Below are 16,184 nucleotides of genomic sequence, written 5' to 3'. Positions count from 1 at the left end.
CTTATTATTTCCAATTTGGGTTACAAAGGTTAACCTAGACTATTACATTGCTAAAAACGACAAGCCCAGAAACACAGACGTTACATTATCATGAATGACTAAATTTCAGTTTATGATGTTAAACTAAAGGTTAATATTATAAAAGCCCTAAATTTTTAACCTTTTTATTTTTTTATATTTTTAGTTATTTATGGTTTTTCTAATATTTTTTTAAGGTTTTTTCATATTACAATTTTTGTTTTCTATATTTTTTTTTTCCTATTTTAGTTATTTATGGTTTTTCTAATGTTTTTATTTACTTTGATTCAAGTAAACGAACTTGAATTCAATATAAATCACTATAACAAGTTTTTTTTTTTTTTTTTTTTTTTTATAAAGATCGACTTTTATTATTTTTTTTTTGTTTTTTTAGTATATTATCAAATTGAAAAATATTATCTTGAATTTAATCTATTGATATTACATATACAAATATGATTTAATTTGCAAGTTATATAACACATTGAAACACTAATTCTTATTAAACAAACTGTTTTTTTTTTTTTAATTTTCATTTTTTTGTAACATAAATATAATAGCAGTGAAGAAAAAAAAAGAAAATAAGTTGGACTGAAATTACAAATATAAACATAACTACTTTATTTACTTGAATAAAAATAAAAAACAATTACAAAAACTATAAATTATCAAAATTGTAATATACGGCCAACACCCCGCTTTTGGTTAACATCAGAGTATGCTGCGCATACTCTCTTGGTATGCAGGGTATACTCCACTAGGAAGGAATATTGACTTTTGGAACTTGACCCACTTTGCCTTTGAGCAGGGTTGACCAAGTTTGACTTAAGGGTATTTAAGGTATTTTGAGCTATAGTTAAGCCTTGGTCTCTATCTGTTGAATATGTGACCTATAGAGCTGTTATTCGAAGCAGTGTGTTATTCAGCTATTCGTCATACTGCGAGATGAGTTTTCCTCACTGTACCCGTGGGTTGAAGGCACCAATGCCGACCCACTAGATTATTTATCCTAGTCAGGATAATGTTATGATAGTTTGTAGTTGTTTAGTAGATTTGTATGATTATCTATATTTGCTGGCTCTGTGTTTATGTTTATCTGTTGCATATGTCGACATGCTGTGTTGGGTTGAGGTGGTCTTGCTTTGTGTTGTAAGCCAAGACACCCGAGGATGACCGGATAGGCTGTAGGCCATGCTAGGCGGTCCAGTCAGGCCGGCGGCCTGTGAGCGATCCAGATAGGCTATAGGCCCCACGAGGAGGTCTAGTCAAGCCGAAGGCTCGTAGAGTGGTCCATAGGCTGTAGGCTCTACGAGGCGGTCCAGTCAGGCTGGCCACACATATTTGTATGCTTTTTTGCTATGTGGTGTGCTGGTACTTTGGGGGAAATCATTAAGCTTTGGCTTACATTTTTTAGTTCATGGTTTCAGGTACTTCTGAGGATCGTGGGAAAGCAAAGGCGTGATCGTTCACATCTTCCGGTTTTATGTCACTGGGTCTTGGGTAAACTCTGATTTTGAAATAATGCTTTTGAAACAATGACTATTTTTGTAAACAATGTTGGTTAATGGTTGATTTTGAAAAATTTAAATTTCTTTGATTTTTGGAGTGTCACATAAACAAACGAAGTATTTAACAACTTTTGGTCTTACAATGTAATTTATTTTATTTTATTACAAATTTAACTCTTTTTTTTATATGTTCTTTATAAAAGATACTGATTTTATAATATTTATTGTGATATTAATATACCACACCTGTCGTCATTTATGATCGGACACATTACATAAAATATTGTATCATTGTTGTTCTCTTATTTTTATTGACAAATATGTGTTTATAGTTACTGATAAGAACATGGAGAATGCCACAAAAACATAGAGAACCCGTAAATATTAATATATTTTAAGTATATAATTACTCTTTTCTGCATGAGATTTGTGTAGTATATATAAGACAAAATTACATAAATGTCCATTGTGGTTGATAAAATTGACAAACTCTAGTCCTTGTGATGATTTTTTTTTGCATAGATGGTCCCTATGATTTTAAATCTTACAAAAACGTTTATTTCAGCTGACGATGTTAACTTTTTTAGTTAAGTCCCATATGAAATGACATATTTACCCTTCTTTCCATACATACAGTTTATGCAATTTGTTTCTGCTACAGGGACCATTTATGTAATTTTGTCTATTGTTTGTTATTGTATTTTTTTTTTAATTTAAACTTATTAACGTTTTGTACGAATACATTGTTTAATGTTTTTTTTTTCTCGCTTACATTTTAAATGTTTTATTATTCCATTTTTTGACGTTTTGTTCTAAAAAAATTACCTAATTTTTTTGAGTTTTTGTACTTTTGTTCAAATACTGTTTTAATGTTTTTTTTGATGAATTAATCAAATATATTTTTCTATTTTTTTTTATGTTTTGTTTGAATACATTTATTAATGTTTTTCTTTGACATTTTGTTCGAATACATTTTTAGTGTTTTGTTTGTTTATATTTGTTAAAAGTTTCATAGTCGCTGTAATCATAATTCGTGATTTACTTCACTTACAACCATGTTTTCCTTTTTCTTTTTTGTTCTTCTAACATATATAATGTTATATAATTTTTTTTAATTTAAATATTTAAATATATCACACATATAAGATTGTATAATTATTAGTTTTATAAAAAATATTTTTTTCCTAGAACGACCAAGTCATTTCACATTGAACCTAACTATAATATTTGTAAATTAGTTTTTGTTTTTAGACATTTTGTTCATTTTAGAGTTATACAAATTTTGATTAATCTATGTATAACTTGACATCTGTTTTGGATTCTGACTAGCCTAGATATTCTGATTGTACACATATGCTATAACTTAAGACCGCTTCACGGCCTTGTCAAGTGCAATCACGTCATTTCACATTGGACTTAATTGTAATGTTTTTAAGTTATTTTTTATTTTTAACAAACCATTATACAATTTTTTTTACAAAAGATATTTATAAAAAGATTTACAATAATAATAAATATACAACACTATATGTGTTATATATATTTGAATTAATAAATAATAACTATGTAACCTTATCTATATTAAAAGAACAAAAAGGAAAAAAGAAATTTAATTGTAAGTGAATTAAGTTAAAAATTATGATTACAATGCCCATAAAATCTTTAACAAATATAAATAAACAAAATATAAAAAAGCATTAGAAAAATGTACTTTAACAAAACATCATAAAAACATTAATAAATATACTCGAACGAAACATCAAATAAATAGAAGAATTTATTCGAACAAAACCTCAATAACAAAAAGTCAAAAATGTAAGTGAAAAAAATGTAAATAAACATTAAACAATGTAAGTGAAAAAAATATAAATAAAAATTAAACAATGTATTCAAACAAAGCGTAAAAAAATCTAAATTACATAAGTGGTCTTTGTGGCAAGAACAAATTATATAAATGGTCCTTATGGCATGAAAAATTTCATATGGAAGTTAACTAATACGTTTGTCAAAAGGATTGTTTTTGTAAGATTTTGAAACAACAATGACTATCTATGCAAAAAAAAAACCATTATAAGAACTAAAAATTGATCTATTTTTGTCAACACAAGGACCATTTATGTAACTTTGTATATACAATGACTTCCACGAAAAAAGGGGAAAGGGGGAAAAGGGATTTTGACTTCTCAGCAGATGACAAAAGTAGCTAATCACAAGATATAATGTTAACAGAATCTTTCTACCCGCCCTTTCCTTTTATCAATTGCCTAGAGAGACTGATATAGCCAAATTTCCTTCACCACCAGCCAAAATTGTCGGCCCAATCTATTTGTCGTACTAACGATTCTCGATCATGCCCTCTTTCAGATTGTTCGTAAGCAGTGACGATCACACGATTAACCAATTTTTCATAGCCCTTCCACAATTGGGGCCACCTTTCAATTTCAAATGGGGCCAAGATCTGTCTATAAGGTGGACTTCGACTGTGGAAGTAAGATCACTCCCGCGGCACTTTTGCTCCCATGCAAACGATCACGTAATTTCACTAGTTGCTCTGTAAGTGACCTAATTTTGTCCTCTAGGGTTTGTAACTTGCAAGTAATTGAAGTACCAAACTGATATTTGGTATATCGTGGTTTCAGGTGGGACTCTGTCAGTTAGTAGCACAATCCTTTACTGTTGTGTTAGAATGGGTTTTGAGCCACTGGTTTGGTTTTGTCGGCCAGAGGAAAATGGCATTTGGGCAAAGACAACCGCTAGTGCTCTTGGTGCTTATACACCGTGTGGCATTGAATCGTTTGTGGGTTGTATATCGAATGTGGTTTTGATGGGGTTGTGCTTATACAGATTATGGTTGATCATGAGAGACTTTAGGGTCCAGAGGTTTTGCTTACGCTCAAAGTACTATAACTATATGTTGGCCTTTTTAGCAGGTTATTGTGCTTCAGAGTCCCTATACAGGTTACTTTTCGATGTTTCCATGTTTGAATTTGATGCACAAAGTAGCCTTGCTCCATTTGAGGTATATATTTCCTTTCAATCTTGTCGTGACACTCAACATCAGAGCAAAAAAAAAAAATCTAGTTTTATCTTCATAGGTGGCCGGGTGTTATTTAATTTATAGTTTTTCACCAAAATCTTTAAACACCTCTGTTAGTTAAAAAATTTGGGAATTAAATACTCGGAAACTCTGAACCTCACAGGCTTCAACCTTGGGTGGCTTATTGTTATAAAAAAGTTAGAAATTCGGGCAGACCCTTCCCGGCTGTAAAGTGCTGTATGGATGAACAGCGTTTTAAAAACACACTTGGGGAATGGAAGGAAAAATAATGAGGGTAAATTTGTAAAATTTAGGGGTTAGTGGTTTATTAAACTGCCCTCGTTAAGTCCTTTAAATGAAAAGAAACAACACCCAACATTGTTAGCATGTGAGTTGACTTGATAAAAACAAAAAGATGAAAGAGATTTTATTAATGTTTATGCAGGCAGTTTCGCTATTCCTTGAGACCCTTGTTTGGAGCTGTTTGGTGATTATGGCTCTTTTGGAAACTAAAGTGTATATTAGAGAGTTCCGGTGGTATGTCCGCTTTGGTGTACTTTATGTCTTGGTTGGGGATACTGTGAAACTTAGTCTCATTCTTTCAGTAAAAGATTTATACCCAAGGTCAGTATCATGCTATTTCCTTTGTTTAAACTACTTGCGTTTTCAATTCTAAATCTGATTTAATATTTCCTTTTTTTCACATAGTTAATATGAAAAAAAAGGGTTATTAGAAAGTATAGTGCAGCTATTATTATAACAATGGCACCCCTCTCAGTTAAATGATGATTGGGATATTTGGAATGCATACTCACAGTTGTATTTTGTTATGCAGCTCTGTACTTTATGCGTACGTCAGTTCATTGCTCTGCCAGGTTTGTTTTTTGTATTGTAAGAAAAAAATATATATTCTAGTTATTTTCAGAAAATAAAATTTTAATTTAATTATGATCATATGGAATTAAAACAAAAAAGATTTGTGTCATTAAGACCTACAAATAAAAATGGGTTATAAAAACATCCCCTTGCTATGGAATGGAAGGAATCACATTCCCTCACCAATAATGGTCTATTTCATCATATCAGACACAACAAACAATTTTTTTTTTCATTACATTTCTTCTCCGATCCCATCAAACACTACCTTATAGTAGAAGTAAATGGCAACTCCAAAACAACAAAGGAACTAGGAAACCCATTTAAATAGGATTCAAAATTGTGATCATTAATGATGAATTTATTGATTCTTTATGTGATGCAGGCTTTATTTGGAGTATTTCTTCTTTCTTATATACCAAATTTGGATGCCTACATGGGTCATATACCACTTCAAACAGACCCTCATGATGACATCAAGTATGAAGTGCTTCATGGAGGAGAACATATTTGCCCTGAAAGGCATGCCAACATATTTTCAAGTAAGACTCTATTTATTCTTTGGATAAACTGAGACTTGTGAAAAGGGAAGGAAAAATTTGTAAAAAGGAAGTGCATGTAATTCGTAATTTGAGAAGCAAGTAGGTCTCCAAAACTCGATATTTTTACTGAAACCCTATATAGAAGTGTTCTGAGATAATCCCATTCTAAAATAAACGATACTAACAAATATTCTAATTTTAAATAAAGATAATTGAATAACTACTAATTAGTCGATAATGTTGACCAAATTAAATCCATTAAGTAAAAAAGAAACAACAGCATATATTATTTGTTAAAGTGTTTAGTGATAATAAATACGGTGGTTTTGGCAGGAATATATTTTGGATGGATGACTCCCCTTATGGAACAGGGCTACCGAAAGCCTATAACAGAAAAAGATGTTTGGACATTAGATACGTGGGACCAGACAGAGACACTGAGTAGAAAGTTCCAAAAATATTGGGCTGATGAATCTCACAAGTCAAAACCGTTTCTCTTACGCTGTCTGAATAACTGTGTTGGAGGAAGGTGACTATTTTTACTTCTATTTTCAATGCTATGCTATTCATGTCTTTTGCATAGACGAGAGTGAAGCCTTTTTGCTTGGGAAAAAAATTGCAAACTCTGTTTCTCCCATTGACATCATTTCCACCAAACCTGGTTTTTATTTAACTATTGGCTGTTGGTTGTCCTCTGCAGGTTCTGGTTTGGTGGCCTTTTCAAAGTAATGCCCCTGAACTTTTGAATTACCTGCTACATTCAACTAACTCAAGGTCCACATCGTTTCATTTGTAGGTTGGCAACGATCTTTCCCAATTTGTGGGACCAGTTATATTAAACTATCTTCTACAGGCAAGTCCCATTTTGTTTATTTTTCGTATAAATATTAGGTAAAATAAACAATCATCATATCAGTTTACAAAACAAACATTTACAACTGAAACTTTATGCTCTTGTTAAATGTTAAGGGTGACCATATTCATATTCATATGATTCATCTTTTTACATTGCAGTCTTTGCAACGAGGTGATCCTTCATGGATAGGCTACATCTATGCCTTCTCAATTTTTGTTGGTGTGGTATGTAGTAATTTGTTTGTCTTTGATATGCTTATTTATAACTTCACATTTTGCAAGAAAAAGTATATAGGAAAAAAAGGTAGTGCTAACAAATAGTCAACTATTACATCCAGTCATTAGGAGTTCTCTGTGAAGCTCAATACTTTCAGAATGTTGCAAGGACCGGGTTCCGTATAAGGTCAATTTTGGTAAGTTGTTTATTTTAATATTTAATATTATCTTTACATGTTATTATTAGGTAGTGTTTGGTATTATGCAGTTAGGATGGGAATGAGTGGTTCCGTTTGTTTTATTGGAATGACATAAGCTGTTTGTTTTGTCTCATGAAATGGAATCAACCATTCTTGAAGGAACATGAATCCTTCCAATTTGTTAATTTTCATTCCTTGTCCATGGGAGGGGGTATGTCATGGAATGGAATAGAATGAAAAATTATAATATTTATCATTTGTCTCTATGTAATCTATAATGCCTTTTTCCAAGCATTTCATGATTTTAAAGTACATTACAGTTTAGTTTTCTAAAAGTAGATAGAATTATAATTTTATTTGGGTTTTGATGATATTTTATTATGTTTAAATTTCCATTTTTAGATTTAAAACTATACATTATTCTTGCATATGATATAATAATATTGATACGTTCCAGGCATGTATAAAGGATATGAGGAAAGGATTTTTACCTTGAAATTGTGTGTTGTTTCTTTATTTTAGGACCATATATTATATATAATTAATGTGTGCTGGATGATTCCTTGTAGTTGTGGGTGTAAATGATATACAATATTCGCCAGAAACTCATTAGTGTATATTATTACAGGTGGCTGCTGTGTTTCGAAAATCCTTAAGGCTGACCCATGAAGCACGAAAGAATTTCCCATCTGGGAAAATTACAAATATGATAACCACAGATGCCAATGCACTCCAGGTGTGTGTATGTATGTATGTATGTATGTATTTGTTTCTTGATGTTATCAAAAACAAAAAGTATCAACTTATTCCTATTTACAGCAAGTATGCAATCAACTTCATGGGTTATGGTCAGCTCCATTCAGAATTGTTCTTTCCATGATTCTTCTTTACCAACAATTAGGGGTTGCTTCACTTGTGGCTTGTCTGCTTCTGATTCTCATGTTCCCTGTACAGGTAATTTAAAAAAAAAATAAAAATAAAAAATATCAAGTTTGAAATCCTTGTATTAAAAACAGGGTTTCTTTAAAAATATAAAAGTTTTATACAGATACCGTTTTTTGTACTTATTTGTGATGGCTGATGCTGATCTGATAACAGACGATGATTGTGAGCAAAATGCGGAAATTATCCAAGGAAGGCTTACAGTACACTGACAAAAGAGTTGGGCTAATGAGTGAAATAATGGCGGCAATAGAGACTGTAAAGTATGTATTATATTATATTAGTATTTATTTTGCCAAGGAACCTCACAACTTTTGGTAAAATGGATAGATGTTATGCATGGGAGCAAAGTTTCCAAACAAAAGTTGAAACTATCAGGAAAGATGAGCTTCTATGGTTATGGAAATCACAATTTCTGGGAGCGGTCAGCAAACATTTTTATTTTTTTTTATTTTTATTACTGTACATTGTTAAAAAAAAGTAAGTTCCAAATTGTTTAGTTTACTTTTGTTTGCAATTGCCATTGCCATTGCCATTGCAGTGCAACAATTTTATACTCAACAGCCTTCCGGTTCTTGTGGCGGTGATTTCATTTGGTGTCTTCACTTTGCTTGGTGGAGAGTTGACACCTTCAAGGGCTTTCACGTCACTTTCCTTATTTACAGTGCTTCGAACTCCTTTAAACACGCTTCCTAACTTAATAACTCAGGTTCTCTCTCTCTCTCTCTTTCTTTCTCACCAATACATATCTGCTCTTTTTGGGTGAGAATGAGATGGTTAGTGAAGATGGTTGTTTGTTTGTTTTGTAGGCTGTGAATGCATACGTATCGTTACAGCGTTTAGAGGAACTATATTTAGGTGAAGAAAGAATTCTGTTACCCAATCCACCTCTTGAACCGGGGCTTCCTGCAATTTCCATAAAAAATGGCTACTTTTCATGGGACCCGAATGCCACAAAACCAACATTAGCAGATATAAACATAGATATACCAGTTGGCAGTTTAGTTGCAATCGTAGGTGCTACAGGTGAAGGAAAAACATCCCTTATTTCAGCGATGCTTGGCGAGCTTCCTCCTTTGGAAAATACTATTACTAATACTAGTGTTGTCATCAGAGGAACCGCTGCCTATGTCCCTCAAATTTCTTGGATATTCAATGCTACAGTAAGGCCCTTTTTCTCTAAAAGTAAACTTCCAATTTTTATTTTTCAATGCTACACAAGCATACATCATTCCACTTTACAATTTTTCGTTTCGTGTCTGTCTGTAGGTACGTGAAAACATATTATTTGGATCGAAGTTTGAAGCTTCACGATATTGGAAGACTGTACAAGTAACTGCATTGCCGCATGACCTTGATATTCTGCCAGTTAAGTGTCCCAATACATATTATTTAGAGCATCAAAGTTATGTATCTTTTTTAAATTGTGTGAGCTTGATTCTTGAATTTTGGTGTTCTTTTTCTTAGGGTCGTGATCTCACAGAGATAGGTGAAAGAGGAGTGAATATTAGTGGTGGACAAAAGCAAAGAGTCTCAATGGCTAGAGCAGTATACTCAAACTCAGATGTCTACATATTTGATGACCCATTGAGTGCTCTAGATACTCATGTTGGTCGAGAGGTAAATTTATGGTACCTTCTTTTCGATTTTCTTATAATAATAATAATAATGATTGCAGAGTAATACTAATTATGAAAATATACCTTTTCTTTAATTAATGATTTCACTATTTGGATATTAAAAAAGCATTCAAGGAATGTTTACATATTATATATGAAGAAAAGTTTGTAAAAAGTTAGGATTCCCAGGGGTCTGACTTTCTCTATTAAGTCGAAAAAGGAAACACTCATGTATAGGCATAGGCATAAGGCCTGCTTCTTTGTTTCCTGGCTATAAGAGAAAATAAGCAAGCATAGTTGGGGTGGGGAAATTGAAGGAAGAAATCTAGGATTTAGTGGGGAAAGAACTTTGTCCATTACATGAACATACATATATCAGATGAAGTAAATAAGCTTAGCTTAGTCTTTTAATGATAATCAAGTAAATAAGATACTGACTGGAAACAGCATGAATGTCATGTCCTCCAGGTGTTTGAAAGGTGCATCAAGGAAGAGTTGCGAGGGAAAACAAGGGTGCTTGTTACAAACCAGCTTCATTTTCTTCCTCAGGTGGATACAATTCTGTTGGTCTCAGAAGGTATGGTCAAAGAGGAAGGAACTTTTCAAGAGCTCTCGGAAAGTGGGTTGCTATTTCGGAAATTAATGGAAAAGGTGGGTGGAATGGATGGAACCACCGAATGCACAACCAATACATCCTCAAAACCATATTATTCTCATCATGACTCAATAAATGATCCAACAACCATTACACATACATCATCAAAAAAGAATCATAAATCTCTTCTTATCAAGCAAGAAGATAGGCAAACCGGCATTGTTAGCTGGAAGGTTTTAGCAAGGTAAACTTCAGGGGCTGTTGATAAATTGAGGGACTATATTGTGATTTCTTTGGAAGCTTAGGGCTGTGGTTATTACTTACAGGTACAAGGATGCTTTAGGAGGCCTGTGGGTTGTCATTATATTATTAGCATGCTATATTTCAACCGAAGTCCTTCGAATTTCAAGTAGCACGTGGTTAAGTTACTGGACAGAGCAAAGCACTACAACAGCTCGGGGCCCCGCTTTTTACATTCTCATCTATGCCCTCTTGTCCATTGGACAGGTACCTACACTCTACATACTAACCTCAAATCTTTTTTATTGTTAAAATTCCCTCCTCAAACCGTCAAAATATTGTTGTTTTTTTTTTCTTAAAGTTCTGTATGTTGCTGTTATTATTACGTCAAATCGTATCAGTATTTTGTTACCAGTCATATTTTCATATATTTGGAAATGAAAACCTAAGTTAAGGGATTTCTAACATATCAAGCGAACATTTGGAATAGTTGGTTAAACCCTTTTTATGCAGGTATTGGTGACATTTGCAAATTCTTTCTGGTTAATTACATCAAGTCTTCATGCTGCTAAAAAACTTCATGATACATTGGTGTATTCGGTTCTTCGAGCTCCCACAGCCTTTTTCCAAACAAATCCCCTTGGTCGGGTGATCAATCGCTTTGCAAATGATATCGGTGATATAGATCGTAATGTTGCTAATCTTGCCAATACATTTCTGAATCAAGTTTGGCAATTACTTTCCACTTTTGTGCTTATTGGCATTGTCAGCACGATATCTTTGTGGGCCATAATGCCTCTTCTTCTTCTGTTTTACACTGCCTACCTCTACTATCAGGTTAGTAATTTAGATCTTAATGTGCAGTAGCTAGGCAAGATAGTAAACTTTCATTTTTACCCATTATAGAAACATACTTACATTTTTTTTAATGATAATAGCAACGTATATGTTGCTATTTGTGTAAAGTAAATTTAAATGTGTTGCTATTATGTTGTACATATGCTATTTATTATCGGTGAAAAAATGTAAGTATGTTTCAAGTAAATAAACGTGAGTACATAGCTAAATAGTATGGGTGACAAATGAAGTACATTATTATTATTATTATTATTATTATTATTATTGGCTAGTAAAGTAGGTTGCTATTTTATTTATGAGGTATGCATGCTAAGATGAAAAGTTTTTGGTGCAGAGCACGTCAAGGGAAGTGAAGCGGTTGGACTCCATTACAAGATCTCCTGTGTACGCACAATTTGGTGAAGCATTAAACGGTTTATCAAGTATCCGTGCTTACAAAGCGTATGATCGTATGGCAAGAATTAATGGGAAATCAATGGACAACAACATTAGATTCACCCTCATAAACTTTAGTTCCAACCGTTGGCTTACTATAAGACTAGAAACATTAGGCGGCATAATGATTTGGTTCACGGCCACATTTGCAGTGATGCAATCGGGAAGAACAAATGACCAAGTAGCTTTCGCATCCACAATTGGTTTGCTCCTAAGTTATTCCTTAAATATCACAAATCTTATGAGTAATGTTCTAAGACAAGCAAGTAGGGCAGAAAATAGTTTCAATGCGGTCGAGCGTGTGGGCACGTATATCGACTTGCCGTCTGAGGCTCCGGAAATAATTGAAAACAACCGCCCGCCGCCCGGATGGCCGTCATTGGGTTTAGTTGAGTTTGAAAATGTGGGATTTCGGTATAGACATGGTCTTCCTCCCGTCTTGCATGGCGTCTCCTTTGCTGTGTCACCGTCCGAGAAGGTTGGGATTGTTGGAAGGACCGGTGCCGGAAAATCTACAATCATCAATGCATTGTTTCGGATGGTTGAATTAGAAAAAGGAAGAATTTTTATTGATAATTATGACATTTCCACTTTTGGATTGAAGGATTTGCGTAAAGTTCTTGGGATCATACCACAATCACCCGTTCTTTTTTCAGGTATGATTATCGCTTGCTTGCGATGCATGGGACTCACTCAGATCATCTCCATGGGAGAGTGGATTTTTTCCCCTCCTTCACCTTATCCTTATCGTCCAATGTACCTTTTTTACAAATAGTGTTTGTATTTTTGGGCCTAATGTAATACTGGAAATACAACAACTTTTTGTCATTTCCCCCCCATAAAAGTGATAGGTAACTATTTATTTCACTTACTTTATGTTTTGATAACATAAGCATGTTTATCATTGAGTTTGCCTCTATTTGGATTATTTCCTGCCTAGGGACATATGCTATACCTTTTCATATTGGCCATGGGACTGATTGGTGGCATTTTCTCTTTCTTTTGTTTGTAGGTTTCATTTTCTAAATTTGAAATAAAATATTGCCAGATATTCTGATGCAATTATTAAGATAATTGATAATTGATGCAGGAAAACTTTTTTTTGTTTAAAGATTGTTATAAATTAATAAGATATTCTAATGACTTTCTTATTTTGTAGGTACTGTGCGTTTTAATCTTGATCCGTTTAATGAACATTGTGATGCGGATCTTTGGGAGGCTCTTGAACGATCATATTTGAAGAATGCGATTTCTAGAAATGCATTGGGTTTGGATGCCGAGGTATGACTTCATATATTTTATTTGAATTTTGTTTAGTGCAACATATTTGAAAATGCTTCCGGTTTTTTCTTTCCCCCCCATTAAGTGTCGTCCGGTTGTCTTGATGAATGATGTTTTACAAGGTATTTGAGAAAATCAGCACACTTGGGGAAATGGAAGGAGAAAATAAAGGGTTAAATGCAAGAAATAGCAACATGTCACCATTGGTTTTTCTATAACATCCCACTTTCATTTCTTCCTATTACTATTTTGTACACATTGAAAATTTTTCAAAGCATAATGCCTTGATAAGAAAAAAAAATCTGACATTCCAATGCTTTAAGTGGATAGATTTTTAAAATATACTAAGATGTACTTTAAAGTCATAGACTATGGAATTAATTGGATTTTTATTTGACGTATTTGAGAATATTTGAAAAAACTTGGACCTTATTTAATTTTTCTCCATTAAATGTCGTCCTGAATTCCCGATAAAGTATTTGAGAAAATGACCGGATACATGGGGAAATGGTAGGAAAAATATAAAGGGTAAATACAATTTCATTTCTCATATTACAACATTATACATTGAAAACTCTACCCAATCATAACATTGTCTGTCTGCCTGTCATCCAAATGCAAAACAATTCTCACTGCTATAATTGGACAGACTTTTCAAAGTATAATATCTTAATAAGAGAAAAATTGGAAGTACAATGCTATGCCCTATAATTGGGTGTGTATATATATATATATATATATATATATATATATATATATATATATATATATATATATATATATATATATATATATATCAAAACACATTGACTTAATAAGAAAAGAATTGAAAGTAGTATGCTGGAATAGAAACAAGTGAATGTTGGGTTGGGTGTTATAATAATTGTAGCATAACTAAATGAAAGTAGGTTTCTATTTGTTGTAGTTAGTCCAAAAATAAATGAAGGAAAAGTTAGGAGTTAATGGTGAAAGCCTTGTTTCCTTGATTTCCGGGTGTATAAAAATTAAATGGTGGGGTTTTTATAATGTATTGGTTGTTGAATGATGGATGGGTTGGTTTGGTTTGGTTTGGTTTGGTTGTAATGAAGGTGTCAGAGGGAGGGGAGAACTTCAGTGTTGGACAAAGACAACTACTGAGTCTTGGTCGGGCGTTGCTAAGGAAATCAAAGATTCTTGTTCTGGACGAAGCAACTGCAGCAGTTGATGTCAGAACTGATCATCTTATACAGAAAACAATACGCAAAGAATTCAAATCATGCACAATGCTCATTATCGCTCATCGCCTCAATACCATCATTGACTGCGCTCGGATTCTCGTGCTCCAGAATGGTCAAGTATGTTGGAATTAATATGTTTATCCTTTACGACTTAATAAATAAGCTTTCTAGGGCTATTTCCAATGATAAAGATGAGGAGGCCTTTTTTGTCTTTTGCATATAGATGATGAGAGAGGTCCTTCCCCACCTTTTTTGCAATTTTTCCTAGTCCATGCCCAACACTACGCCCTGTACTGCGTTTGACTGACATGCATTGGACTAGGAGGAAGTTGGAGACCTCTCACTCCCTTGTACAAAATCCATCCTTAGAATGGTTTTCAAGTCTAGTTTAATCCCATGTAACAAAAGTGAAGCAAAGCAGTTTTTACTTTTTATATCAAAGCTGTTTGTTAAACATGAATTTGTTTTTCCAGATTGTGGAATATGATACTCCAGAAAGATTAATATCACATGAAGGGGCGTTCTTGAAGATGGTTCAAAGTACAGGGGCTGCAAATGCTCAGTATCTACAGGACATTGTACTAGGCAGAGAAGGAAATAAACAAGTTCACAACTGATTGCTGACAATGACCCATACCACAAATTGGTCTGGAAGGATATATAGATTGAAACTCATGGTGGAAACAATATTTTGGTGCAGCAGGAGAAGAAGAAAACACGGCTCTAGTTATGTTGGTAAAAGTCAACTAACAAGGACCTTCAATTCATTCTACCATTAAGACACATTTATTTGTAGGGTATATATGTTGAAAGGGTGTTTTGATATACACCTTAATCTAGTATACTATGAATTATGTTGGGTTTTGTTTTTCCCATCTTTTTAAACCTCAAATCATTATATAAAATAATTATTGTTTATCTTTTCAATATTATTTTATTACTATTTAAAAATTTCAAATTGATTTTTTATGATTGTTTTTAATTTTTAAATTCTAACATTATTATTGATTAACATGCTATATCAGAATATATAAATAAATTTAGTGGCTTTTAATGTGTATTATATGATGAAAAAATAACGTTATAACATTAATATTATACGCCGACTTGCGATTTGTTTCTTAATTAACATTTTTTAAATGTATGTAACATACCTCAGTGACTATAATAGTAATATTCATGTTAATTAGTATGGTAATTTACCAAGTTTTATTTTATTTTTTACCTTATCTAAAATAAAAAAGACAAATAATAACGAGACATAATATATTAGTCACACCTATAAGTACATAGAATTAGTTATATCTAAAAAGTATCGTTACTAATAATGCATGAAAAAGGGCATATTTATAATCAGCATATGTTTATATGTTTTAGTAAAAACAATTTTAAAATCATTTTTTTTAACGTGTAACATATGGTTTTTCTTTTAGCGTAAGTTTTGGTTTTATATAATGTATAAGTTTTGCTTTTTTAAAATGTTTAAGTTTTGCTTATAAGATGTATACTTTTTGTTTTATCAAATATAAAATACAATTAAAATCAACAAACAACTAATAAATACATAAACTAAATAAAGGATGTGTCTGTAGGTAGTATTACAAATACGATATTTAAATTGTCTTTGTCCTTGTACCCAAAAAATATCCGCTAGTCATTTTCAATAACCCAAAGCTCATGGACCAGTTTTACTCTCTACAAAAATCGATTTTCCGGTGATCAACGTCTCCAGGAACCAACACAAA

General features: G+C 32.6%; 1 protein-coding gene across 2 annotated transcripts; it reads left to right on the top strand.

The window, feature by feature from the left end:
* The first annotated feature begins 3,767 nt into the window (after nt 1-3,767).
* Nucleotides 3,768-15,366, top strand: LOC145101901 (ABC transporter C family member 12-like). 2 transcript variants are annotated; one of them, XM_079039209.1, is made up of 25 exons: nt 3,771-4,079; nt 4,166-4,545; nt 5,009-5,187; nt 5,399-5,438; nt 5,825-5,981; nt 6,315-6,510; nt 6,682-6,706; nt 6,778-6,834; nt 6,996-7,061; nt 7,175-7,249; nt 7,881-7,988; nt 8,072-8,206; nt 8,351-8,457; nt 8,525-8,618; nt 8,736-8,903; nt 9,004-9,357; nt 9,464-9,562; nt 9,662-9,814; nt 10,282-10,652; nt 10,735-10,915; nt 11,162-11,485; nt 11,841-12,597; nt 13,101-13,222; nt 14,311-14,556; nt 14,913-15,366. In XM_079039209.1, exons 2-25 carry the CDS (start codon nt 4,213-4,215, stop codon nt 15,054-15,056), a joined length of 4,491 nt encoding a protein of 1,496 aa, XP_078895335.1. In that variant the 5' UTR covers nt 3,771-4,079; nt 4,166-4,212; the 3' UTR covers nt 15,057-15,366. The 2 variants fall into 2 exon arrangements, with proteins under 2 accessions (XP_078895343.1, XP_078895335.1); XM_079039217.1 differs by lacking the exons at nt 14,311-14,556; nt 14,913-15,366 and adding an exon at nt 13,345-13,938 and having other exon boundaries at nt 3,768-4,079.
* The last annotated feature ends 818 nt before the right edge of the window (nt 15,367-16,184 follow it).

Source organism: Lactuca serriola, chromosome 1 (assembly GCF_051521515.1).
Source record: "Lactuca serriola cultivar US96UC23 chromosome 1, Lser_US96UC23_V15, whole genome shotgun sequence".
Classification (NCBI taxonomy): Eukaryota; Viridiplantae; Streptophyta; class Magnoliopsida; order Asterales; family Asteraceae; genus Lactuca; species Lactuca serriola.
This window is presented reverse-complemented; position numbering and strand designations above follow the sequence as displayed.

Bases quoted from the DNA above. Each gene is read 5' to 3' on its own strand.
- LOC145101901 (XM_079039209.1), top strand. From the start codon at position 4,213: ATGGGTTTTGAGCCACTGGTTTGGTTTTGTCGGCCAGAGGAAAATGGC. The intron at 7,250-7,880 runs GTAAGTTGTTTA...ATATTATTACAG, and splicing joins TCCGTATAAGGTCAATTTTG to GTGGCTGCTGTGTTTCGAAA. The intron at 9,358-9,463 runs GTAAGGCCCTTT...GTCTGTCTGTAG, and splicing joins CTTGGATATTCAATGCTACA to GTACGTGAAAACATATTATT.